The 26,424-nt window shown below is 40.8% G+C and overlaps 1 protein-coding gene across 2 annotated transcripts in view; it reads right to left on the reverse strand.

Annotated features, from left to right (window-relative positions):
• CDH17 (cadherin 17) overlaps nucleotides 1-24,785 on the reverse strand; it is a 37,498-nt gene extending 12,713 nt beyond the window's left edge. Inside the window, exons 1-9 of one of the 2 annotated variants that reach the window (XM_084507624.1) lie at nucleotides 24,666-24,785; nucleotides 9,370-9,439; nucleotides 6,737-6,835; nucleotides 6,055-6,189; nucleotides 4,650-4,788; nucleotides 3,537-3,695; nucleotides 2,755-2,954; nucleotides 1,386-1,517; nucleotides 431-581 (exon numbers count right to left, since the gene is read on the reverse strand). In XM_084507624.1, the coding sequence (XP_084363750.1) occupies nucleotides 431-581; nucleotides 1,386-1,517; nucleotides 2,755-2,954; nucleotides 3,537-3,695; nucleotides 4,650-4,788; nucleotides 6,055-6,189; nucleotides 6,737-6,835; nucleotides 9,370-9,414 (1,060 nt within the window). In that variant the 5' untranslated portion in view covers nucleotides 9,415-9,439; nucleotides 24,666-24,785. Of the gene's footprint in view, nucleotides 1-430; nucleotides 582-1,385; nucleotides 1,518-2,754; nucleotides 2,955-3,536; nucleotides 3,696-4,649; nucleotides 4,789-6,054; nucleotides 6,190-6,736; nucleotides 6,836-9,369; nucleotides 9,440-12,266; nucleotides 12,428-24,665 lie in introns of those variants that run through there. The other variant, XM_084507623.1, reaches the window with a different exon arrangement.
• Nucleotides 24,786-26,424: the final 1,639 nt, after the last annotated feature.

Consider the following 26,424-nt stretch of genomic DNA (forward strand, 5'->3'; position numbering starts at 1 on the left):
CTTAGGGATAGGTTTCAGTAACTGCCCACTGAAGTCAAAGGTGCTACAGGCATGGGTGGAAAAGGGCTCAAGCCACTTTTAGAATGGTATTTCTTGAAATTATAGCAATTGAAATGATAATAAAAGTTTTTGTTGGTTTGTTGTTTACATTGTAAGCATTAATCCAATTATGGGAAAATGCAAATTTATGTTTTAAATTGAACGCCATTTTTTAAATACTGGTTTGGGGTCTGTCCTCCTCAGTTTACTGATATCATTTCCACATGGATTCTCAAAACAAAAACAACAGGGCTGTTGGCACAGAAGAATGTTCCTCCAGGATAGCTGTATTTTACTCTTTGGGATGAGAAATTCTAGCTGTTTGCACCCAGCTGGAAACAGTAAGAGGGGTAGAATGATGTGTATAAATGAGTAGAAGCTGTTTTCTTACCTCCACCTTCATTTTCTTGAACTTCAAATACAGTGAGGGCATTCTCGCACACGGGGGGATTGTCATTAATGTCTTTCACAATAACTTGAATTTGCAGAGGCTTGTCCACCAGTTCTCCCACTGAATCTTTTGTGACCGCAAAGAACGAATACTGCAAGGAGGGTAGCAAGATTAGAAGTGTTGGATGTCCACAGTGACATTTTTGCATTTAAATGGATAACCATGGGTGCCTTCCATGCAAATGAAATATTCTCATTTGTCTGCTCGCTATTTTCCCTCTGTTTATGTCAGAGTTCTTCCATGATGCCTTTGTGTCTGAGGTCTGAGTTCTCAAAAGAATTGAGTCAATGAACAATTCTCTGAACAATTCTCTGTCCTGTGAACTTACTCTCTCAAAAAAAAAATCATGAAAAGCAGGAACATTTAATTTTTGTCACTTTACAAACAAATCTGTCACATACAAAGATGCGATTCCTCCAGCATAGCTGATCCTTGGCCTTTCTGTCTCCAGATTTCTTCCAAGAAAAAAGCAACAGAGGGTTTTCTGCATAGAAACCCCCAAGATGGAGAGCTTCAGGGTAACTTAAAAATTCCAGCTGCAACTTGAACTCCTCCTCTGCTGCGGTCCCTGGGATCTGGACTAGATTTAAAATTTGCGAAGTTCCTGCCCTCTATTTATGCACCTACAACCCCGGCATGGTGTGTTCTGTGTTGCACATTATACATAACATTACAGGTGGTGATCACTACACCAGACCCATGGAGAAATATTTTAGGGTAGCAAACTAAAAACCGTTTACCGTGTAGTAGATGAATATACTTTCAAATCTGTTAAGAAACAAAACTTTTCTTTTTTTTTCCCTCTCCATCCTCTATAGCTTTCTTGTGTTTACTCCCCCAGCAGTAATCAGCTGGCCGCTCCCTCCCATCGGTTAGGTTGTGCATGTTTACTTACAGAATCCTTTTTTTCCCTATCCAATGGCTCAGTCACATAAATAACCCCATTCCGATCAATGGAAAATGGGAATCTGGCCAGCGCTTCTTTTTCAAAAAGCTCATAAATTACATCTGCTTCATTGGAGTGCACCTAAAAAACACAAAAATAAGTCAGGATAGGAAGTCACAAGTGTGGACTGAGATTTAACAGGGATCATTTCTGGGCCACAAACAGAAAAGACTGCATTCCCGTTAGCTTCATAAACCAGAAAATTAACAGTTTGGCAGGCTTTTGGGATAAACCTCAGAAAACCAGACCAATAATCCATCCCTGCTCTCAGAACTGTTGTGGTGAAGCCATTTTATCTCAGTTTCTCCAGCTGTCAAGGATGGGCTATTATGCCTATCTTTCTGTGGAAGGATTTTGTGAAGGTAAATGGTGGTAAAGGAGAAGGAATTACTATTTGAATGTCCTGACACTAATTTATTCCATCTCCTTACACTGCCTATCCCTCTCTTTTCTTTTTTTCTTTATCTAATTCTGTGATGTGGAACAGCAAAACAAACATCCAGAACCTATGTGCACATATGTGTGTGCAAGCTCCTTATATGCCTCAAAGTCTGTGACAGGGAAACTTTAGTGGGATATTTGAGATATAAAATTAAATGTAGTAAAGGCTGCCAAATTAACGAAGAAATCCTGCCATGCTCAGGGGATCACAGCACTGGGGGGTGCCAGTGCCAAGGTGGTTTTCAAAGTCAAACATTTCTGAAAGGCTGTTGGCCTGTTGGTTAATATTTAGTGGTACATACATCACTCCCACTCTGCAGTTACAGGCAAAATGTTTTGTGTTTGCCCAGTGAAATATCAGAGGAAGAGAAATACCATGGGAATGCAGGAAGCTGCAGGAGGCTATTCAAATCTTTCCTAGGTACTTTGGACATGGCAGGTTCACTGTGCCACACAAAACTGGCCACAGAAGATGTCTCTGAGTAAGGGAAACTATTCACAACAGGGTTGCAGTGGAGCTGGACCCCTGACAAGATCTTCTGTAGACAGAAGCTAACCTCAAAATGACCTTTTCCAAAATTTCCTCTGTCCATGGAATATTATTGTACACAGGTGATGTCACCAGCCTCTCCAAACTGAAAGGCAAAGTCTAGTCACCCAGATGCTTGTATTGACCCTATCTCAATCCCTGTCAAACCATTAATTTCATCCTAAAAATATGTTAATGAGACCTGTCCTAAAGATCGTTTACCATATGGAAAATAATGGGGAGGTGCCAAAGTCCTTCTGGAGAATCCATTGTTGAGTGCCATGAGATGAGAGAAAATAACCCTGTGGCACTGAGGAGCATTGCAGGGACTGTGGCCAAGGGCCCTACCTGGCTGATGTTCACAGGGTGGGTTTCGGTCGAGTTTTCCTGAATGTAGATGGTGGGGGGAGCCTTCCACAGGCTCTCCTTCACATTGATGATCACGTCGGCGCTGCTGGTGAAAGCATTTTCTGTCATCCCTGCCATATCCTTCACGGCAACAACAAGTGTGAAGGTGTCCTGCTTCTGGGGATCTAAGTTAAAGGAGCCTAGAGACAGAACAAAGAGCTGTGAGAAAATGAAGCAGAGTCTGGGGAGATGTTTCACCTGCCCATTGCCTCCTACATGCATCTTGCTTCTACATCTGCTCCAGGATCACTGTTTAGATAGACCTCTGTGCCAAATCTCAACAACCTCCTTCCTCTGGCTTCTCTGAACAATGCAGCACAACATAGTAGGCCTGGCAGAAGAGATTTTTTTATTTATTTTTTAATTATTTAAGTTTATGTGGGATTATGTAGCTGGCTGACCTTTCTCTACATGTTTTATGTTAATGCTTCTGCTTTTCTAGATTTCAGGGAAGAGAACTAACCCCAGGATCTAACTCAGTGTAGTCCAGAGGGTCAGAGGATTTATCTGTCTTCTCAACATATTTTCAGATCCTGGTCTCCATTCCTTCTAACTGCTCTTGAATTTGGTGGGAAACATAAAGAAAAATCACCAAAACCAAGTTCTCCATGGAGTATGTCTCACTGAGTTCATTTAGAATATAACATCAGAGTTATTGTTTCGTTTCTATGTATACCCCAAAACTCATGCTCGTTTTTTGACAGATGAGTAATTTGACATACCTGTCCTACTTGGTGAGATTGCTCCAGTTGTACTATCAATCTGGAAAAGCATTTCTGAATAAGGGTTGGGAAAATGGTGGAGAATGCTGTATGTCAGCTGTGCGTGGGGGGTTGTAGGATCATCCAGGTCAGTGGCGTGGACATACATGAAGGGCTTGCCTGTTTGGATTAGAGAAGAAACAGTTTTAAGAGATGACTGAAACCTCAACACATAGCCCATTTGAGCAGAGAAATGTTTAATGGGATCACAATAGGGGTGAAGACCAGTAGATGCAGAAGTGGCAGAGCTCACTCAGGGAGCAGCTATCTACTAGCCAGAGTGCAAGCACCTGGTATTTCTTATTACTTTAAAGATACTTCACAGTCCTTACACAACGCGGTTCAACACAGAGCACATTGAGAAAAATGCACAGTTGTGGCACACTTGTAAATAAATGAACAGTCACACAATTAAAAGAATAAATAGAGATGCATGGTAAAATAACCACATTTTTGCCTTTTGAGCACCCACGCAACATTCGAAATCTTTTCAACTTGGATGTATTTGAAGTACACGCTAAAATATTGCAGAATGATTTTCTGGCTTCGTGGAGCCTTATATGCACATTCTTTAATGAAAGTTTCTTCTTGATTCCATGGTCACAGTGATAACATCTGGCTGAGTCCTTCATTTCACTTCCAAGATGTAGGTCTCAAACTGCTTTTTGTTACTTCCTTATGTCTGGAATGGATTACTGCAATCCATAACCCAGGCCTCTCTGGTAAATACTAATGTTCACCCCAGGTTCTGAGAACCATCGGTCATAAACACATACCCCATTTATGCACTGGCTTTTTATTTCACCGATGTGCAAGGACTTACATGTTCTTGACACTGTCTGTCTGCATAATCTTTGGCAACCTTTACATTTTAGACATTTGTGGTCACCTGTTTGCACTTTCATTTCTGTTGTACATGTTTGTACCTTTATTTAGAACAATCTTGTGGGAGGGAAAACTGTTGTGTGGTTTTTTTTTTCAGCTTGTTGAAGTATAACATCCAATTTATCGTACTTATTAACTAATCTATCTAACTTCCTATTAATTAAAGTATTTAGTTATTGCAATGATTACCTGCACGGGAGTTTTGCCTCACCACTCCAGTGTATGTTGTCTGGTCAAATTTTGGTGGGTTGTCATTGATATCCTCAACATATATTGTCACAGCATATGGACCTTTCACTACGTCTCCATTTTCATCCAGACATTCCACCTTGATTTGAAAAAAAGAAGGAACAACGAATAATTATTTTCACATAGATAAATTTGAGATGTAAAGACCTAAATAAAAATGACAATCAAATGATTGTCAAATGTGAAGTGATTTCTACTGTCAGGCAGATCTGGTGAGAGCCATCACTGGGTGGCTCCATCTACAAGAACAAATTTAACACAGTAGCTCACTGACAATGATTCACCATAGTATGTAACACCAACAAAACAGAATAACTTATTCCTGCATTTATCAACATTTTTCAGAGGGCAATTTCTATCTTCCAGCCTCATCAAACTACCTGTACTCTTGCATAGCTTAGACCTCAAGATCTCCTTGAAATAGAAATAGATACTTTCTAAAGAAAAAGGAGAAAACCCAACATGATCTAGTGGACTCAACTGTAATGTTGTTAACATCAACCAGAAGAGCAGGCTGATCCAAAGTTTGTCAATAAAACTTAATCCTTAGTTCTGATGACATTTTTGTTCTGAATAATGAGACTTCTCATTTTTCAGTCATTTGACTTTAAAGCATCAAGTATATACTATGTCTGTTGGACTTTATTTTGTTTGCACACAACAGATCAAATCATGGTAATTTATGCCTAACCAAGGATCATTTTTCAGTTCTGTCACTGTTTCTTCTTGTCTGTAAAGGACTCACAAGTTTAGAGTTAACTTCTGGGGCTAGGAAATTGTCCTCTCTAATACTTCACCAATCCAAGTGTGCCTTAGAGCTGAGAATGTGAAACTACTAAACCTGAAGTGCTAGACATCTTGTTCTTTAGAAAGATAACTAAGGCTAACTAAAACATCACCGCGTCCTTTGTCTGTTCAGACATTGATCCTCTCATGACCATTTCCTTCTTAGTTGCTAGTGCCTCAGAAAAAAGGCAATGCCATTCTTGACATAGAAGAAGAGCACAAGGCTGTACTGAGGCAAAAAGACTGCATACCTGCTGTCCCACTCCCAGCAGCATTCATGCTAAGATCTTCATGGAAAGAAGATAACAGGACAAACACATAGTCCCTGATATCTCCAAACAGCTTTCTGCTTCTATCTAATAGAGGTGAGGTCTATGCTTCTGTGTCTAAATATCATCTGGTTGCATCATTTTCACTAAATAGATTATAACCTCTCTAAATAGATAGCAATAGTTTATTTTCACAATCTAGCCATGGAATTTACCCTGCCATTCTTCATGAATAACTAGCAAGATGAATATGAAAAACCTTTCCTTTTTATTTTTCGTTGAGTTTTTACCTGCAGCCTGTGCACCGCTTTAGTCTCCCAGTCCAGAGACCCATTGAGATACAGCATTCCTGTCTTTGGCACAATGTCAATTATTCCATCTTTTTCACCAGTTGCTCTGAAAATCACAGGTGTCTCAGATATGAACTAGTATAGGGAAAAATCAGAGGGAAAAATCATTATTTTTTTTTCAGCATTATTACCATCATTTAAAGAATTTTTTGCTTTTGTGTCTTTTAAAGCCTGTTGCCAACAGTGCATTTGGCTGGAGGAATGATATTGCAAGATCCTGCTGAAACAATTCTGCTGTCTTCTGATCTGCAACAGAGAACTTTTCACATTATTTCCTGATTGCTGCAGGAAATCCCAACTGTGGTTTCTTTCCAAAGAAAACGTCTGCTTAGGACAGGACTTTGTCTGAGCATGGGAATGGAAAAAAAATGACACACATCCTCCATTTGCCTAGGAGCTGGATCTGTCCATCTGTGGTTAAGGTTTTGGGAAGAAAACCTCAGAGACTAAGGAAAATGATGACACAAGTTGCATGGAAACCCATTCTCAAGGAATGCTGATTTTATTAATCTCTGTTTTACAATATGCCCCTAAACTGTGTTTGAGAGAAGGGCTTGTCTCCTGTTTTTCACATGTAGAGACTTCAATTTGAAAGGAATGGGTACCAAGAGATGCTGATTACCTGGTAAATGGGTCGTACTCCTGCACCTTCTGGAATAGTGAAATTCATGTCTTTTAGAGGACCAGCCAAATTCAGGTCCCCGAGATTCTGGCATATAGCCTGTGAGAGAGAAAGAGAAAGAATGGTAGAGGAGAGCAGCTGAGGAATGTTTGTTGTAATCACACACACACAGCAACTCTCCATCACTGAGCCTCTTGCAAGTTATTTTGCTCCAGTACAAGGGAAGAGACACCAGCACTGAACATCTCATGGTTCTTTAGCATGCATCCATTTTAAAGGCAGTGTTATTTTTAGGTTAATTTAAAAACAAACATTTGTGTCCTGCCCTTTTCTAACCACTACATAACAAAATGAGATTTGATCTACCTTCAAGAGCAGACAGACACACCAAAGAGCTGAAGGTAGACTAAGAGCAAGAGAAAATTCACAGAAGCATTTCTGGACCACTCCCACGTCCCATCCAGGAGCTGTGCAATCCTGTGGCCATCAGTGTGTTGGGACACCCAGCACCCCACCTGGAGAAGGGGAAGACTTGCAGATGCACCCCTTGTAATTTCTACTACTGTCCTACTGGCAGTGCCTTCACGGGCTGTTTTTTTCTGGTAAATTTGTGATGAGATTTATAGCCAACTCCTCCCAAGTGCCCAAAGACCTCCAGACAGACTCTTAAAAGCCCTGGTGTTTCAGGGCAGTCCTTGCTTCCAAAAGAAAAAAAGCAAAGCAAAAGTAAGTTTCTTAGAGCAGCTCTTGCATACAAGACAATTCAGCCTACAGTTCCAATAATCTTCCTGCTTCTGAAATGGCAAAACCAAAATCCCTTAAACATCTACAGTTCTCTCCTGGTCTCTGAGGTCTTGGCAGTGCTGAGGAGCCACCTGCCAGAATTAGGGCTCTGTCCTTAGGCAGTGCAGATAAAACTCCCTGCTGAGAGTCTTACAGAGTTTACCTCCCTTTCTTCCAGAGGAAAAAACGAGTTTATTCTGCTGTATGGACCCTGAGAGCCATTGTCACACTGTCCACTACGCTATGGAGTCAGGCTCTGGAAGTGCCCCTTCTCTGCTGCATGACTTTTCCCCTGGATTTGGTCCTACTGCTGCTGGGACAGTTATTTGGCCTCTCGCAGAAAAGCACGGCTTACATATCACCAAGGGAAAACTTAATTCCAGCTATGACAAAAACATAGCTAAGTTCAGCACAATTTACCCTAAAGCACTGCTCTCCGTGTGTGTGTGTGTCACAAGTTGCGTTTGAATAATGCCAGATTTTGCTTATTAATAGCCAGAGATTTTGTCCTCTTCGCCTGCAAGCGTTTGTGACTCTTTTTGCAAACGGGAAAACTAGAACATTGTGAGAACTGGGGAAAGAGCTGCGAGGGGAGGGGGAAGGATGCTAGTAATGCTAATGACAGTAGAAGCATACCCCAAAAAGCCCTGTAATGGCTAAGGATACCAGAAAATAGTACTTTATGGCTACCCTTTGCTTTTTCACTAAATGTTGACAGTTTGTCTCCGCCAGGGTCAAGATACGAGGTTAGCAGGACCCTGGATCTGACCTGGTGGGTACAGCCTGGCTCCTGGAGGAGGACAAATCTCCTGGAGTTTTTTCCCAGGGCCATTTTGTGGGGAGGTTTTCTTCTTGGTCATGTTTGACAGGGGAAGTTGCCCCGCCATGGAGGAACAAAGGCTGACACCATAAAACCAGGTTCAAAGTACAGGCACTGAAGCAAGTAAAAGATATCTCTTCCTGTCAATTAAAATTACTTTATGTGGACCATAAATATTTCCAAACGTATGTCTACAGCATGAATCACTCCTCAGGGGCCTGAAGGGGAATGAAGGTTTACTCCTTGGCCTGTATCTGGCTGACAGCTCAGTCGAAGACAGCTGTAATGGCTGTGGTGTGGCTTCATGGGGACTGGCACTGCCAGGCACAGAGGTGCTCGCTGCTGCACATCAGCCCCAGTCCCAGGGCATCCGTATTTTAAGGCATTCTTTTTATAGAATTGAATTTGACTCATTTTTTATCATTGTTGTTGAATTCAATTATAAAGCTGGAGCTGTCTCTGAAGCCTTTACAAACATCTGTAAATCTACAGAATTTAATAGACGAGGCCCATGAATAGCGTAATTAATACATTTCAGTTTGAGAAAATCCTCTGAGAAGGGATCCACATACATGGAATAATGAGGTTAAATAATTAATAGGCATGGTTTAAACCATATGCCATTATATGTTCTAGAATGTATTTAATATGGCAGCAGGCATATGGATCATAAAGCAGAACAAGGCACTAGGATGATGCAGATGTTCTCATTTTTTTGGTGATTTGTTGCAGTATTTTAAAATTTTAACTAGCATGAAACATATCTATTGAAAAAAATAGTATCTAAGGAGGGACTACAAGAGTCAAAATACATAAATTGGTTTCTTCTAACTTTTTTTTTTTTTTTTTTCCCTAATGATTGACACGGCTGCCTAACTTTTGGCCATGGGACCACACTCACAGCTGGGATGTCCTCTCGCACCCAGGGTTACAGCTGCTTTGCCGGGCACCTTCAAGGTTGGAGCTCAGAGGCTCCTGGGCAACCTTTGCTGTTTGCTCCCAGATAAATGAAGGAAAAACTGCAACTCACCCACTGAATGACAAGCAGAAACTGAAGTCCACACAGCTTAAACATACTGGAATATGCTTTGCTTTAGCACCTGCAAAGAAGATGTGAAAGTCAAGTTAACCCTTATAGAGTTGGCCAACTCTGTGCCTAGAGGTTACAGCTAAATTTTCCCAAAATTGGAGAACCAGCTGCCGTTTGCTAGGGCAGCAAGAGTGGGCACAGAGCTGGCGTCCCGGGTGGCCATAACCCATCAGGCCTGTTCCCTAGGCTGCCGGAGGTCCCGTGAGAGCCTCAGCTGCTGTCAAAAAGAAGTTAAAGCCGGCATGAAACTTCAAGTCATGCGGCCTCGCAGCTTAGCTGACCAGTGTCACACAAGCCCTGCTTTCATTTCTGCTTTACTGAAAGCAATGACACTTTCACAGGGAAGATTATAACCACAGGAAGCTGAAGGTCTTGTGGAAGCCATCCCGAGGCCCCCGTCTTCTGATTATGAAAAATATCCCTTCAGTGAGGCCTGCAGAGGCAGAGGGAGTAGGCCTCTGCACCCCTTACAACAACCCAGCTACTGTAAATGAAATTTCCAAGTCCAAGGGGCACTGCCTACCTCAAAGCAACCTGATTTTCAAAAAATAAAATAAAAAAAAAAAAAAAGAAAGAAAAGGCTGAGCACACAGTGCAGTGACTGCAAACAAAATGGGTTCCTCAGAAGTTAAGTCTTGCTTTCTCATTACTTCTAGATTTTAACAAAAAGGTTGGGGTGAGTTCTGGAGAGACGTGAGGTTGGTGTAAAATGCTGTCGTCTTCCATGGTGCTCCGTGCTAGCTGGCTCACACCTACAGGTATCCTTCAGCCACCACAGCCCATGGAGGCACTCACAGATATAAAAAACAAAAAAAAAAAACAAAAAACAAAAAACAAAAAACAAAAAAAAAAAAAAAAAAAAAAAAAAAAAACCACAACAACAACAGTGTGGAGGCACAGCTCCCTCCAGATGCCCTCCTGCTTGGGATTTCCATCATATCTTTATTTAATTTTTTTAACTTTTCTCTCCTCAATGGCTGACAAAAATAGGACCTGCAAATATAGAAAATGTCCACATTGCTGTTTTCTTTAGCACTCATTTTAGTATGTGACATGGGACTTTGTCTTGCAAATCCCATTCTGAGCAGGGCTTCGTCAAGGGCAATTAAGCCCTTTGAAATTACTGTTTTGTTTTGTTTTGTTTTGTTTTGTTTTGTTTTGTTTTGTTTTCCCATGGACTACAGCTACCTGAGTGGGTACCGGAAGAAAATAAAATGGCACTCCTTTGAAACCAGTGGTGATGAGGAAGATAATTATATTTGTCTGGACAGTAGGGCTGAAGGGGAAATCCTTGCATTTGCCTGGATGTGCTGCTGTTGATCAGGTCCCTCACCACCCTGCCTGCAGCCAGAGGAACTGGGATCAGGCAGAAACAGGACAGAGGTAGAGGAGACATTTTGAACCGCCTGAGATGATACTTTGAACCGCTGCTGATATTGCAGTTAGTGTATGGAGATTTGTTCTGTTCCTGTCTGTCTCACAACCTCTCCTCTCCTCCTGGCACCTTCTGAATACATTGGCCAGTTTCAACTGCATTTGATAGCAGGCAGAAACCTTGAAAAACTAATTCTTTGTTGATCTGGGGTGGCAGGTGGAACAGAAGACCAAAGCCATGCCCTCCCTGGGTAATGCTACAGTATGCACCCAGAGGTTAGCTGTGTGGTTTCATCTGACCCTCTGGGAGATATGTGTCCATATGTGCCCCTTGGCCATCTGGCAGTGGGGGGACACTTGGGAATTGAGGGTACTGCGGGAAGGAGGGCAAGAGGCCAGCAAAAAGAATATGAGGAGGTCTGGGGATACCATAGTTTGGATTTAGAGAGAAGAGAGACAGCAAGACCGACTATCGTTAGGAGAAAATTTATGGATGGGACACATCCAGCCTTAGTGTAGGGGACAGAAATTGTTGGAAAATGCACTCCTTCGTGTTGCTGTCCATCTATGCTGTGTCTTGGCCAAGAGTCTCTGCCCAAAGCTGACTACAAAGTGCAGCAGTGAAAATACAGACATTTCCTGGGATGTGGGTAAAGTGCCTTTACAGTTCCACTTTGAATATAAATATCATGCCCTAATGTTTTGCCCTTTACATTACATGTATGGCCATGATGAGTGGCTTGATCAGCTCTTGAACTGAACCCTGAATGTCTGGGGTGTTTTCAGTGCCCACTGTTGTATGGCTGGAAGCTTCCACAGAGTCATGGCACTGCCAAGGACCAGAGCCCTGAACTGCATACTCCTCTGTCACTCAGAATAGAGTTTCAGTATATATAAACTCATACAAAAGTTTTCAACAATAGACAGTTTCAGGATTAGAATAGGATCAACTTAACTAAAAGCAGCCTGAGATCTGGGTGAGGACGGGACCCGTATTTCCCCCTTCATCTCTCTGTTTCATTTCACTGCTATATCCCTAATAGAATCAGAATCCCTTCTGATTCTGCTGCCTGAACAGAAATCTCTAGTATAGCCAGCATACACATATCCCAGCGACTTTCAGTAATAAACTTTCAGAGAACAAAGAATATTCCCAGAGGTTAAAGATCAGGAACAATCAAAATTATTTGGTTCCATGGGAAAAAAGAAGAAAAAAAAGATTAAAAAAAAAAGTTGATTTTCTTTAAATGATTGATTTCAGATGTTAAAATTCAGTAAAGCGAAAACAGAGGAAATTGATCCAAATGAAATACAAAGCCTTACAAAGACTAAGCCTTAGCACAGCAGTCATCCATTTTACAAGGACAGCTGAGTTTCTAACATTGCCAGCAAAAACCTTCAGTAAGCCCCTTGCTTCAGCTTTTACAATTTTGCAGTGAAATGACAGCTAGATCATCCCTTACCTGTAACACGAAAAGCTTGTTTTGGACTAAAAAATACTTCTTTCTTTCATCTGTGGGGTTCACCTTTGTGCAGGTTGGCAGTGTCTGTCTGTGCTTCTCCACACAGTTTATAGTTTCTGAGACTCGCCCTAGAGGTTCAGTGGCTCAAACATTAACAGCATGGAGAATTATTGATTCTTAATGACTAGGTGTGGTATGAAATGGCTGCCACGGAAGGAAGCAGTATAGCTCTGAGATAATTTACAGCCTTCAGTATTTTTTATGTCCTTTGGGGTTTTCTCTCTGAATCCAGTTTTTCAGTGAGGTTGCAAGGAACTAACACGCAGGGTGCGGGTTGGAGCTACAGGGTGAAAGTTGTTCTTTTGGACAGGAGGTGGCAAGGAGACGGCATGGGCCTCGGGTGGAGATGTCTGCTGCTTGCCAGTCACAGGAATAGTTCACATGTGGAAGACAAGTTTTTGGAGATAAAGGTGACTTGTCTTCACAGCAGACCTGTGCATGGGGAGGACTCGGCCTGTTTGTAAGAACAATTCCTCAGTCGTGGTCTCAGAGAGCTCAAATTCTGCCTAAGCTCTGCAGCAAATTTACTTCGGGTAACTTTGGGGAAATCACTCTATTTGCCCATTTCCAGATGCTCTTCTCATTATGGATGTAATAATACCTTTCCCTCGTGTGTTACCTTTCATGTCTGTTTAGGTTTTCAGGCTGTCAGGGCAACTAATGCCTGCTACTCTGTGCATTACAGTACCTATAATAAGGGGAACTGAAATCAATTGGATTGTAAAGGGCTATGGTAAAAATAAAATAAAATAAAATAAAATAAAATAAAATAAAATAAAATAAAATAAAATAAAATAAAATAAAATAAAATAAAAATACTGAAATCATATTTGGAAATAAATAGTTTTTAAAAAATAGTAATCCTTACGATGTTTTGCTTTCTGCTAACTCACTTTGTAATATCATGTTTATTTCAGATGTTTTGAACAGATTTATTCTCTCATCAAATGTTAATTTTTATCCAGGTTCTGACTTCTGGCTGCAATTTCCTAAGAATGTTAAATTACTCTTGAACATTGTTTAATTATCTGTGCAGTGCATTAAGAGTTTTCTGGATTATGCATCCAAAGAAAGAAGGGGTTAGAGTCAATTACAGCTGGAAGGTGTAAATTCTGGGAAGGGTGAACTTTCTGTTTCTACTCCAGATCACACTTTTCTCTTGAAAACAGCATTTGTTTCTGTAGGAAAAAAACATCTAGACAGTGCTTTCAGCATGCTTTCAAACGCAACTGTTCTCCATTTGCTCACGTACTCAGAGTGATTCAGACATTCTCAAAAGCTGCCTGCAAGCAGTGAGTTATCTTTGGAGCACAGCTCGAAAACAACAGTTTCCCTTAAAGCATTAGAACTCATTGTTAATGATTTCAAAGCAAATATAATAAGTGGGAGGGAATTGGACATTCTTGAAAATATGTTGACTTTAAGTGACTTACATGCAGATCAATTGTATATTATTTGAACACGAATGACCAATCATTTCAAAATTAAGCCTAAACTAAAAAAAAATAATAATCATATAAACAAGTTCTGAACATCATCTTTAGCCTTCTTTTTCATTAAAAAATGCTGAATAAGTCAAGTCACATATATTAAGTCAGTCACATAAACAAGTTTAACGTTTGTCTTTAAAGTGTTAGAGTCTACTTGGATGTGCTGTTATTGAGAAGTGCAGTGAGGTACTTTAAATGCAGATTTAAGATACCTAATACGCTTAATTGAATGCACACATTTTTTAAAGCTCCTGGAAGAGGTGAGCCTGCTCTCCCTGAGCATCTTTCTCCGGGTGAAATAATTTCCCAGCAGCAGAGCAACTGCTTACAGGTTGTAGCCACACAGAAAAGAAAAATCTCCTATGTCAAAAGCATTACAAAGTCCAGAAGCACTTAAGGCTTTACAGCAGTCATAACATGGTGCCACAGATAAAATCACAAGAAGAAACTGAGCACTGAGATTGGTTCCTTGAGCCAGTTGCTTCTCTGAGTAAATCTGATGAAAAGAAGGCAAGTGTCCAGGTGTTTATTGTGTGAATCATTGTTCAACGAGTCAGTTTTTCCAGAAACAACTCTTCCCATTTCATTAGTCACATCCTTTTTACTCTTCTCATTTATCAGTGTTGACATCCCTCCCTCTTTCCTTTTTCTTTTTGCCTTGTCTTTTTACTTTTTGTTTTGATTCACCTCATGTCTCTCCATGTACTTCAATTTCCAAAACTAACGAGAACTCTCTGACCTCAGCTGCTTTCCCTTCCTGCTTGTTTAGAAAATGTGTGGGTTTTTTTATTAATCTTCTGGGGCATGATAATTTCACAACATCATCAATATGTGTCAAAATGCACTAGTGTAGGAAAAAGAAGTGTAGAAAAATAATGCTTGAAAGGATCTCAAGTTTCTAGTCATCTGGTTCCCTCACTTCTCCAGAAGCAGAATCAGCTACACCCAGAACCTCCCTGATTGTAAAAATGCAAATAATGGCCACGCCTGGTCTATAGGTAATCCACTGTGGCACTTCCAGATACCTGCTCATGCATATCATTGTCATATGCTCAGTCACTCTCCACCCTTCCCGATGAGCTGTGCCCCAGATTCTCCAGGCAATACTTCCTGATGCTGCTGAGGACAGGCTCCTACAAACAATATTCCCTGAGCAATGCAACTCTCACCAAAGCACTTATGCTTTGCTTATAACACTTTTAATAGTATCTTCGCTGCACTGGTAGTTGCACCTCAGTAATTCCAATTTTGCCTGCATTTGCTTGTGCTATCATTTTTAGTAGTGTAACCTTCTTATGACTCTCTTTATGCTTCTTTATGTGATCTTGAGGTCACTGAAGGTCTCTGGTTTAACCAAATATTCCCTTCCTAATACTATTTCTTCTTTGGAACATATTATGCCCTTTATTTCATTTATACAGAGACATAGTCATTCCTACTAATGCTCTCATTGTCTTGTTTCCTATGAAATCCTTCTTATCAATAGTCTTATTTTATAAAATCTTCTTTTTTCAAGTTAATTGTCATTTTTTCCTATTCCCTCTCTCCATTTACAAGGATTGTGGAATCTCATTGTGTTATAATTACCAGACACATCACCCCTATCTTCTGTACTCTGGACTTCAAAATAAATATATTCATCCCCATCAACATTTCACTTCTTTTCCTAACAATTCTTTCTGAAGCACTTTACCCTTCTATACAAACAGTCCAGTCTCATATTACTCAGCCAAGTCTCCATGCTTCTCATAATCCTCAGAGTTCCGGGGCTGCGCATTACTTAAATTTAAGATGCTCTTCAGGCCTTCCTTTTATATCTCTCACTCTGTTTGCATAGCCTTGCCCTTTCTACTGTTTAGATTTCTGTCCACATTGTGATAATTTATGTTTATAAAATGGTACAAGATATCATGTTGTGGAAAGGGAACTTGAACAAAAAACACTAACTGGGAAGATCAGAAGGACACAGTATTGTAAGCAATGAGCTAAGTCATCCACAGATTCACACAGCATCACAGAATAATTTGGGTTGGAAAGGACCCTAAAGACCACCTAATTCCACCCCCCCTGCCATGGCCAGGGACACCTCCCACCAGCCCAGGTTGCCCAAAGCCCCATCCAGCCTGGCCTTGAGCACCTCCAGGGATGGGGCATCCACAGCTTCTCTGGGCAACCTGGGCCAGTGCCACACCACCTTCTGAATGGGGCTTCTTTCTAATGTCTAATCCCTAACAAGAGGCAACATGGTAAAGGAAATAAGGGGGGCTAAGTATGTAGGCACATGTTGGGATGGGAACAAAGAACAGAACTGAACTATTCAGCAAGTTTTCGGTGTAATTCTTGTACTGTGAGGTTTCACCATCACCTCCCTTTCATCCTAGTTTAAACTCTTCTTGCTAGCTTAGCCAACAAAAACACAAAAATATGTATTTATTGAGACTTTCAACTACAGTTTGATTAATTTGATCTAATGTACTAGTAAAAGGGTCAGTATACACTGTGAAAAATGTCACATGACATTCACAGTTACAAAGTACTTGATAACTGAGGAAGACACTGCTGACTTAAGTGATAAAGTATGTCTTTCAGAAAACTGCAAATTACTGAATAAACAATATAAAAAAAGAAACCTGCAGTGTTCTCATCAGTTGAGGATGCTTTCCATAAACTTTTTCAATTTAGAATTTCAGAGATTGTGTAGTAACCACTTTTCACTGAAATTAATGAAAAGAACCAAAATGACAGGCCTTGTAGATATATCCTTCTGACTAGCCCTTGAATGCCTGTGCCTTGGATGATGAAAACCTCACCTGAATCATCCCTACTCCCTGAACTCAGCAGCCAGTTCTGAACTGCTCCCCTGAGCTCTTGGCCAGAACCATAGTTCAGAACCATGCCTGTTTGGGGCAGCTGGTAACAGACCACCTGGAGCTCAGGTGAGATGTCTGAAAGGGTCATTTCCCCACCCCTCCAAGCCCTCCCATCTCAGAAACAGAGATATCTTCTGCTTTCTTTCTTCTTTGGAGCTGTCTTTGTGAATTGCCTATCTGCTGGGAAATGTAGCCTTTGTCCTTCCTTCATCAGGGAGCTGGCAGCCTCTTTCTACCACACTGAGGGGCCTGTTCTGTCCTCGCTGATGCTGCTGTATGTCTCCAGCACCTTCATTTGGCTGTCCTTGGAGGTCTCCATCACTGTTACTTTGATGAAATTCTCCTGGCCACCATTGCATCTCAGCCTAACCGCCTCCTCCTGCAGCCCTTCACCCACGCAGTGTCTTGTTCCCAGCTCACGCTGATACTGATGATACACTGCAATTGAGTAAATCCCAGCCATGACACAGGTGGAGATATCTGAGGCTGATTTCATTTGTAAGTACATGTGGCCGCCAATAAAGTAGGTGCAAGCTGAATCAGCAGCATGCCAGTCTCTGATGAGGCAGCACATCCCCACCTTTGTTCCTGGAGTGTCTCCTTGAAGGTATCAGTCAGCCCAAGCTCTGCAGCTGTTGTGCTCCCAGCTACATCCCCACCTCACCAGACACAGATGTCTGACCTCTCCCTCAGCACACAGAGCGAGCACATGAGCTTGACTTCTTCATCGCTAACAGGAGACCCATTGTGAAATTCTGTTTGTTGCTGTCAGGCCCTGGCCCCTGTTAGTTGCTGAGCTAATGCTGTTAAACTCCTGGGCTATTAAATTTGCCCAGGTCAAGATGATAGATTTTAGTTTCCCTTTTTCTTCATGCAAGCAATGACATAATGGAACCAAATAGCTCTTCTGGAATAAACAATGCATATTCTAGAGATTACTTGTGTTTACACTACTTATTGTAAGACCTCCAAAGGAGTTTAAAACTTGCACTCCATATTGAAGCACAGGGAAATCCATGTTTTTTCAGAATGATGGTGTCCTCTTTCAAGGGGACTTGGAGTGTCATACGCATTAGAAGTTATGACCTGAATTTTTCATAATTAGATTTTTTTGCTATAAATGTTGAAGAAAGAATTAAAAAAAAATCTTTCGGTCAGTACTCAATACATACAAAGACACATCCACAATTCGCAAGGCTCAAAATAATACAGAGCATAACATTGTGTCAAAACAAAATAGGAAACCAGAGACCTTTCTCAGCTATACTCTGTTTAGAAAACAGCAAGACAATATTATGACAAGAAACAACCAGTGAGCTGGCAGGCTGACACAAATTTTTGCTTATTCACACACATATGTGAATGCAGGTGGCCTTAGGACCCATGAAGCAGATGGTCCAAGAGCATTCAGTCACCTGGATGAATGTGCCCACCTGTAGGACATTGAAATGAGCACAGTAAAACAATCTAGTCTCTAGGGCTGTGTTTATCCCTGTGATCACGTACACTGCTGTCTGGATGTTAGAGATAGCAACCACTTCATAAAACCCAGAAATAAATCTGTGAGCAGAACCCAGATGTCAAGACTCCCTTCTGCAAACTGAAGCAGGACCTAGGTGCTCTTCAGCTCTAGGTGCTCTTCTGAGGAGGTCCTCAGAAATGTTATGTCTGGTTCTCAACCTCTTGAAAAAACCACTATAACCATATCCTGTGCTGACTGATGTAAAAAGCTAAACCAAACCAAAAAACACTCTACTACACACAGACGCGTCTGCAGTGGCCAGACAGCCACAGGTTCCACAGCTCAGCTGGAAGCCTGAAAACCTGTCCTTCGAATGAAAACATCTTTCAAGCACCAGCACAAGCAGCTGGGCCCTGGTTCTGCAGCTGGTAGCTGATGTTGTTTTTCTCTCTCTCTCCCCTACCTGCACACCCTTGAATACAAAATGAGTTTCTGCCTCTCAGACTTGACAGATTCTCACCTTGCCCAGGCTGTATAAGCAGAAAGGGGATCAGTCCAACACCCTCACCTCAAGTTTGATGGGTCATCTAACAGGTGAGTTTTATTGTTCGCATTCTAATACAAAAGTAAAGAACAGTAAGAAACTGACTGTTTGACCGGTGAAGACAAAACTGCTCCTGCTTTATTCATTATAACCAGCTTTGTTCTGCTGGGATGGGTTAAAAAAAAGTCACACTCTTTCCCTAAGCAGGGATCAAGTAATCCTGCCTCATTTTCCCTTGGTTTTAGCCCTTCTTTCCTCTGTGTACACAGTATTCGGGATGACACTGCTTTACATTACTGGGTGGGACTTTCACAGCCTGATAAGATACTAATTGGTACCTTGAGTATGGTATCTCTCATACATATTAGTACCAGCAACTGTAACAGGGAGAAAAGCAGCAAACTTCAGCTCAAGAGCTAGTGATGTTGAGTTCCCAGAGTACGTTCCTCTAAATAATATCAGCATTTCTCATGCTAAATTGGCTTCCATAAAGACTTTGAAAAAGGCAAGAGTTTGTAGGTAGGGATTGAATATTTGCATTGATTTTGGCTAGAAGTGAAGGTATGTTATGTCTAAATTCAAGGTTCATTTTAGTGCACACCTCTCAGTAGATACTGCCAGATGGGCAGAAATGTAATTCCTGCTGGAAAAATTGCCACAGAGAAGTTCTATTACTCTCATTTCAGCAGGACCACAAGGTCTAGTCACATCAGTGCCTTCCAATGCAAGTATTATGAACTCCCTAAGAGGTGCTAGAAGGAGGCTTGAGAGTTCTAGGGATCTGAAAATTTCATTTCAGAGTCAAACTATATGGCACAGATCACCAACCTGAATCAATGTTGAAACTGAGTGGTATCCATTAGAAGAAATTTTGCATGTGTTACAGGCCAAGCCAAACATACATAATCTCATTTGCTTCAATTCCATAGTTTTGTGATCAAGGCCTAGTCACATCGATGAGCCACCAGAAGACAAGGCCTACTCTGCAAGAGAGGACCGTGCATATTTTATGTTGCAGCCACCTACGATGAGCATTATTTAAAGTACTAATTCCTCTGCTTAGAATAGAAAATGCCATAAATACCACATAATTTTAACTTCTGCCAGCAGTGGATAACCAGCTTTCCTTGGCACGCCATACACAAGCTGGGACCCCAGGGGACTACTTCTGTGACTAAATAGCTGTGGTATTGGGCTATCAGTTTATGTACTTCATGTTCAGTTCTTCCATAATTTCGAAGATTGCAGTGCAACCATTTTAGCTCTTTCCCTGCCTCATTTGTGACTTATATGGAAATGCCTCCCTGAATATACACCTCTGCTTGCTTGACTCTTCTACAAAACTATGACTTAATGCTCTTCCCGGTCTCAAACTTGCACGTCCCATTAACTTTCAAGTTAAAAGGGCAGTCAGTAGGATAAATCCATGAGTTTAGAGCTATATCTGGCTTTATTGCATCTCAAGCTTAGCACAGCCACAGAATAAACTATACTTTTAGCATTGCAATGCCTGTGAGCAGAATTGAAATGGTGCTGGCCAAGGTTGCCAGTGTCAACATACAACATAGACCAGAGCAATACAGGACCACCAAAGCTGCAAAGATTGAAATGTTCTGCATTCAGGGGTTAATTTTGTGGTCAAAGACAACAGAAAGGCAACTCAGACTTCTTTCAAAGGAACCCAACCACAGGGTTAAAGGTTTCAGTGAAGAAACAAAAATGCAAAGCTTTTCCTTTAACCCAAAGGCTCCAGCAAAGTGTTGCAATTGGCTCAGGTCACAGCATCATCTATTGTCTGCTTCAGATTTGCATTTCCTTTCTATACAGCTACTTCCCACAGCACAGGTACAGAAGGGTAGGGCTGAACAAACAAGTGCCCGGCACCTAGTGAACTCACTGCTGTGGCGTGTAGACTCCTCCCAGTCCAAAGGGAGACCAGCACACTTCAGCAGCACTTCGATAAAACAAAAAAGTTGCTGAGGAATAGTTTGCCTGAGAGGAATAATTTGCCACTTTGAACTTCTTGTTTTCTACGTGTCTCCTGTAAATGCTGAGTGGACGCAACAGTTCTTGGAAAATTGGGGAAATTATATCAATTGATGGTTAGTAGTACATTCACATTTAGATTATGCATTTTAGGAGTTCCAAACACGTTGCATATTTGGATTAATCCATTGTTAAGAAAAGTTATCTCCCTTTCACAAATTTCAGGAATTCGAAAATGTCCTGGTTTCAGTTAGCACAGAATTAATTTTCTTCCTAGTAGCTGGTGGAATGCTGTGTTTTGGCTTAGAATGAGAAGAGTGCTGATAACACCCCGATGCTTTAATTGTTGCAGAGCAGTGCTTATACTAAGCCAAGGACATCTCAGCCTTTGCTCTGTCCTGCCAACGGGCAGGCTGGGGGGGTGCAGTAAGAGCTGGGAGGGGACAGACCCAGGACAGGTGACCCAAACTAGCCAAAGGGGTATTCCATACCATCTGACGTCATGCTAAACAATATATAGGGGTGGCTAGCCGGGGGGAGGGGGCCGGACTGCTCGGGGTTAAGCTGGGCATCGGTCAGCGGGTGGTGAGCAATTGCATTGTGCATCACTTGTTTGTACATATTATTAGTAGTAGTACTATTATCATCATTGTATTATTATTATTATTATTATTATTATTATTATTATTATTATTATTATTATTATTTTCCTGTCTTATTAAACTGTCTTCATCTCAACTCACGAGCTTCACTTTCCATTTCTCTCCCCCGTCCCAGAGAGGGAGGGGGGAGGGTGAGCGAACGGCTGCGTGGTGTTTAGCTGCCAGCCGGGTTAAACCACGACAGAAAAACATAATTCAGGTCCAAGATAAAATGATAGGTTGAAAAAGGTCTTAATAAGAACATTATGAATGAGTGTCTTTGTATTCTCATTTTGCTGTGTGACTCATAAAGTGTCTTTATAGTTATGAAGTTCAACCTTTTTTGAACAAAAGGAAACTTCACATATTCATAGAATTGTAGGAACTATAAAACAAAAAGTAAGATTGTTTCAACACAATGTGCTGAAAGAAAAAATACAACTTTGTCTGAACTATGTATTCTTCAAATGAATTAGCATGTTGTTTGGAACTACAGAGATATTTAGCTGCTATCTTTAGCTAGCTTAAAGGATAAAAAAAATGTTATCAGTCTAAGGACTTTGAGTTGCATCCATGAAACAGTAGTACTGGTAGTAAATTTTTATGAATCACTTTTGCTGCTAAATTAAAGAGCAGAGTGAACATCTAATGTAGAAAGAGAAGCAATGCATGTCTAACTTTGATGCTTGTGCAATCTACTGTGACAAGATCACAGAGAGGAGAGATGGGAGGAGTATAGGGCATTGCTCTTTGTGGTAGCTGGTTGTTTCTTTTTTAAAAAAAAAAAGTTGGGAGTGGTGGTTCTTTGTTGCCCAAACTATGTTTATTTCTGAAACAGAAATATATTTCTATTTATTTTGGAAACATTTTATTTGTTTGTTCATTACTTGTGCAAATGCGTCTAACAAATATTTTACTTCCCATATTAAGGAATTGAGAAAAGCTGACTAGGAGGAATGCCCCATCATGTCTGGGTAGTGCTTTAGGGAGACACTCCCAGATGAGTGCTTGTGTGCACCCACCTCATCTCAGCTAGCTGGGCAGGAGGAAGGGTGTTCCCTTTAAGCCTCAGCTGCTTTAAGGGCAAACACTGTCATTTTATGTTCATGTCAACTTCATTTACAGCACTATGCAGCATTTTGTGTAACACAGTCTGAGACATTTGGATATGTTCCTTGTACTCTGCTGTGAAGACAGCAATTGCCAGTGGAGTGGGCAGCTGAGGAGGAATCCTTTCTGAAACGGCAACAGCATCAACTGTGAGACCACCTTTGTCAGACACTGATACTTTTATTAATTCTATCTTGATTTATAACTCTATTTTTTTTTATTTTTAAAATAAAAATGGAATTATCTTTACTTTAAAAATGCAGATTAGGTTATTTTAAATTCCCATTAAGTAAGAGCCCTTTTGCTTCCAGAAACATCTTAACTTGAAAAGCAATATGCAAACATGAGACATTCATAGTATTTTATATTCTGGTTATGTATTGAAAACAGACATACCAAAAGAAGCAGTTTTTGACAAAGCTATAGCATTTTAGGTGAATATAAAAGCTAGACTTCTGAGTTATATGCAAGTTTGACTATAACAGATTTTTTGTAGTTAATTCCTGCAAAGTACTATTTATTCTTACCTCATATCACTGCAATTTTTTACTAAATTAACCTTAATGAGTATGAGACAAGCAAATTTATTTTCCATATTAATTTTTGTTCTTTATTTTTTGTCTGATAATGGAATCCAGCTTGAAATATGCCACATTTGCAGACTTTCTGCCGTACTCCAAGAATGAAGGTCAACTTTTGATGTCTTTAGGTTTGTTTTTCTTTGCTTTTAATATTTAGCTACTATGGAAGTTATGTGTGTATATTTTTATGTAGACATTCTCCAAGTTATTTGCAGAATAGAGAGCAGTTTGTTGAGCAATCACAAGTATTTGACATAATAGAAATGCTGTGACTGACACATAACAGGGAGTGCTACAGAAATGTTAAATAACTTCTATTTTAATAGCATACCTTTATTGTCGTTGTTATAAATAGTGAAGGTCTTCGTATAATGTGTAAGTGCAAGGGATCTTCATCTGTTTGTAAATGTTAGCTCTCTATATGGTTAATATCAACACTTCTTATCTTTAGCAAAATTCAATACATATAGAGTAGTGTTCTAAATTTTTGTTTTTAATTTTTACCCAGTCTAAGAAAGAGCACAACAAAGCTTTTATCATAGGTCCCTCAGAAATATATTTTCATGGCATTGGGAATTTCAGCTGACTTTTGCTTCTGTGTTTAGACAACGGTGACTATTATGTGAGGATCTACGCAAAAGCATGAATTACCATGCAGCCCAAGCAGATTACAACTGCTATCAAGACTTATGGTGGTTTCTTCTGATTGTTGAAAGCTGGAGTTTAGTTGATCACTGGGGATGTTCTCTTGGTTGGTTCAATCAAAAACATGGCAGTTTTTTTTGAATAATAAAGCTATTTAAGAGGAGGAACAAACTTTCTGGATACATGCCTAATATATTATTTTAAGAAAAAGAGAATTTAGCTTTGAGAACAAGAGGGCTTTGAGGAGAAACATGAGAGACTAGCCATACAAGTGACATCCTGGGCACTGCTGTAGCCCAGAGGAGCCAGCATGGCTGAGATAAGCGGGTTTCTGGCATGGAGCAAGTCTGCTGTCCTCTTCATCTGCTGCTGCTGCCACATAATTTCTGAGCCACATGCTGGCCCTGTGTGTTGCTACTAATTCAAATAATTTATATCACTTCTATCATTGTGTTACTATTGTTATAGGCATAAAGGAAAATTTCTGACCGGCTATGTTAGGGTTCCAAGACACATCTAACTGTCATTTACATGCGCTCAGAAAGGAAAGACACAAGAGAAAGGCAAGAAAAGGCGAAAACAAAAGAAAGAAAAGAAAATACAATGTTCTCAAGGGCTTTAATTATACTGGCTTGGGAGAATTCAAAGCCAACAGGTCGCTGGCTCACTCCTTTATTTTTCTTTCCAAACACAGCAGTACTTCTTGTATGCCCTCAAGATCCTTGCTTGCTTGCCAATTTGACAAGGAGCCTGTAGTCATTTACTTATATGCCCTGCTCACTGAGCAGGCAGGGACCAGCAGGGATTATCTTCCAGCTGACCATTAGAGTTGTCATTAGACCATTGGGGCTGGCATTAGACCACCTAGGTGGTGGCCTGGCAGTTGGGCAGCACCTTTGGTTGCATGTTCTTTGCCGATATCTTGATGCAAAGTCCTGCTGCAAAATAGCAAAGACCACAACAGAAGGAGAAGCAATAGGAAGGGAGAAGCATAGGTGTTACTTACACACCTCAGGGTGGCAAGAGCTCAGCAGGCAGAGCTGGGTGGTGGCTGTGGGTTGTGTCCTCAGGGGTTGTCAAAGGTGCTGTGCAGGGATGCTTCTGCTGGTGGATCCTATGCTAAAACCCTTGCAGATCTATGAACAGTCCTATTAAAACACGGTATTTTTTTTCCTCTTTAGATTTGAAGTTGTTTCACTTTCTATAGATGGACTGTTTTTTATGATTGACATTAACTCATGCGTCAATAGCTGACAATAATATTCTACTTCTGTAAATGTGGTTAATATTTTTGTAACTGCGTTAAATACACATTGCATGCAATCAATGATGTGGCTTCTGTAGACATGCAACTTCAGGGGTCAAAATGTCAGTTCTATATATGTATGTATCTTAAATACAGTGGCCTGCAGTCATGCAAACTTTTTTTAGTTAAAAAAGGAAGAGATTGTTTGTTAGTTTACTTGTATGTCAGTAAATTATGGCAAAGATTTTGCTAAACATAGCCAAAATCATTGTGGTAAATGCACAATGATGGAGCCTGAACAGTGTCTGGGGCTACAATTCTGCCCAAGTGTTTCCTTTAGAATATAGCATACATCAGTCTAGACTGCTGTAGCAAAAATCTTCTGATTCCTACAGCAGGCCTTGGAACTTGCATCTTTCCTCTCCAGGTTACCACTCTAGAAACCTAACAAATGTCATTACTAGCTTGTACTTTAGCAGTCCTGCAGCAGGTGCCATCTACCAGGGATGCAGATGTTCCACACAGTCTGTATTGCACTCCCAGCAAATCCTACCTTCCAGAGCCAAGTATTTATAGCCAGCAAGAGTCCCTTTATGCATTTGAAGCAGTCTGGCCATTTCTCTCTTCTACTTAAATAAAAATGCTCAATCACCATGCTGATGAAATACTGCAGGTAGGAACTATTAAAGTAGTGCCCTTCGGATATGGAGCTGGACCATGGGCAAGCTATGTTTGGACCTCTCCCAGCTGGCAGACCCAGAATTCCTCAGCCTCCCCGTTACAGAGCCCATGTTTTTATCATCCTTCAGTTCCTGGGGAGCAGAGGAGCTATGCTGCTTGGGGGGGAGGCTGGCAGGGTTGGAGGCCACCTACTCTTCTGCCAAAAGGCAGCAGGTAGAACCAAGTCCTGCAAAGACATTCAGAATGACATCTTTCAACCATATAGGTTAGAAACTGAAGCAATATTTCTCAGAGGATGCAGAGAGCAAACTTAGATACTTGTTTGTGTGGCCCGGCTATAATTGGATCTGAAGGAAAGTCTAGGATCAGGAATAAAATTAAGATGTCATCTTTAACCCTGAGGTCACTGTAGCCTCAGAGAGGCCTCTCTCCAACCAAACTCTGTGCATGAAATTACTCTTTCAAAGCAAAGTGAGTCAGCTGGTGTATCTGCATGCTATTTCATGGCTTCTAGGCATTTTAGATAGCTTTCGGTAATCTGGACAGCAAGCCATGGAAGAGATTGCCCATACAACTTGCATGGAAAATTATACTTGCACATGTAATTTTTTCTCCATCCAACGTGTTTACAGCTATGAGCCATTTAGAGAGAAGTCTGTGTTTCATTTCAATACAATATCTTGTTTCATTGCGCGCCAAAGTACTGAGCATTTCCAGGTCCCACCCAGCAGAGATAAGAGCACACGTAATGAAAGTATCTGATGAACCATGTGAAGCCATGACATATTTCCTATTCCTGTGGGAGAATGACATAACTTTGTACTCACACGTGTGAAACAACA

The sequence above is a fragment of the Aythya ferina genome, assembly GCF_964211825.1.
Source record: "Aythya ferina genome assembly, chromosome: 2".
Classification (NCBI taxonomy): Eukaryota; Metazoa; Chordata; class Aves; order Anseriformes; family Anatidae; genus Aythya; species Aythya ferina.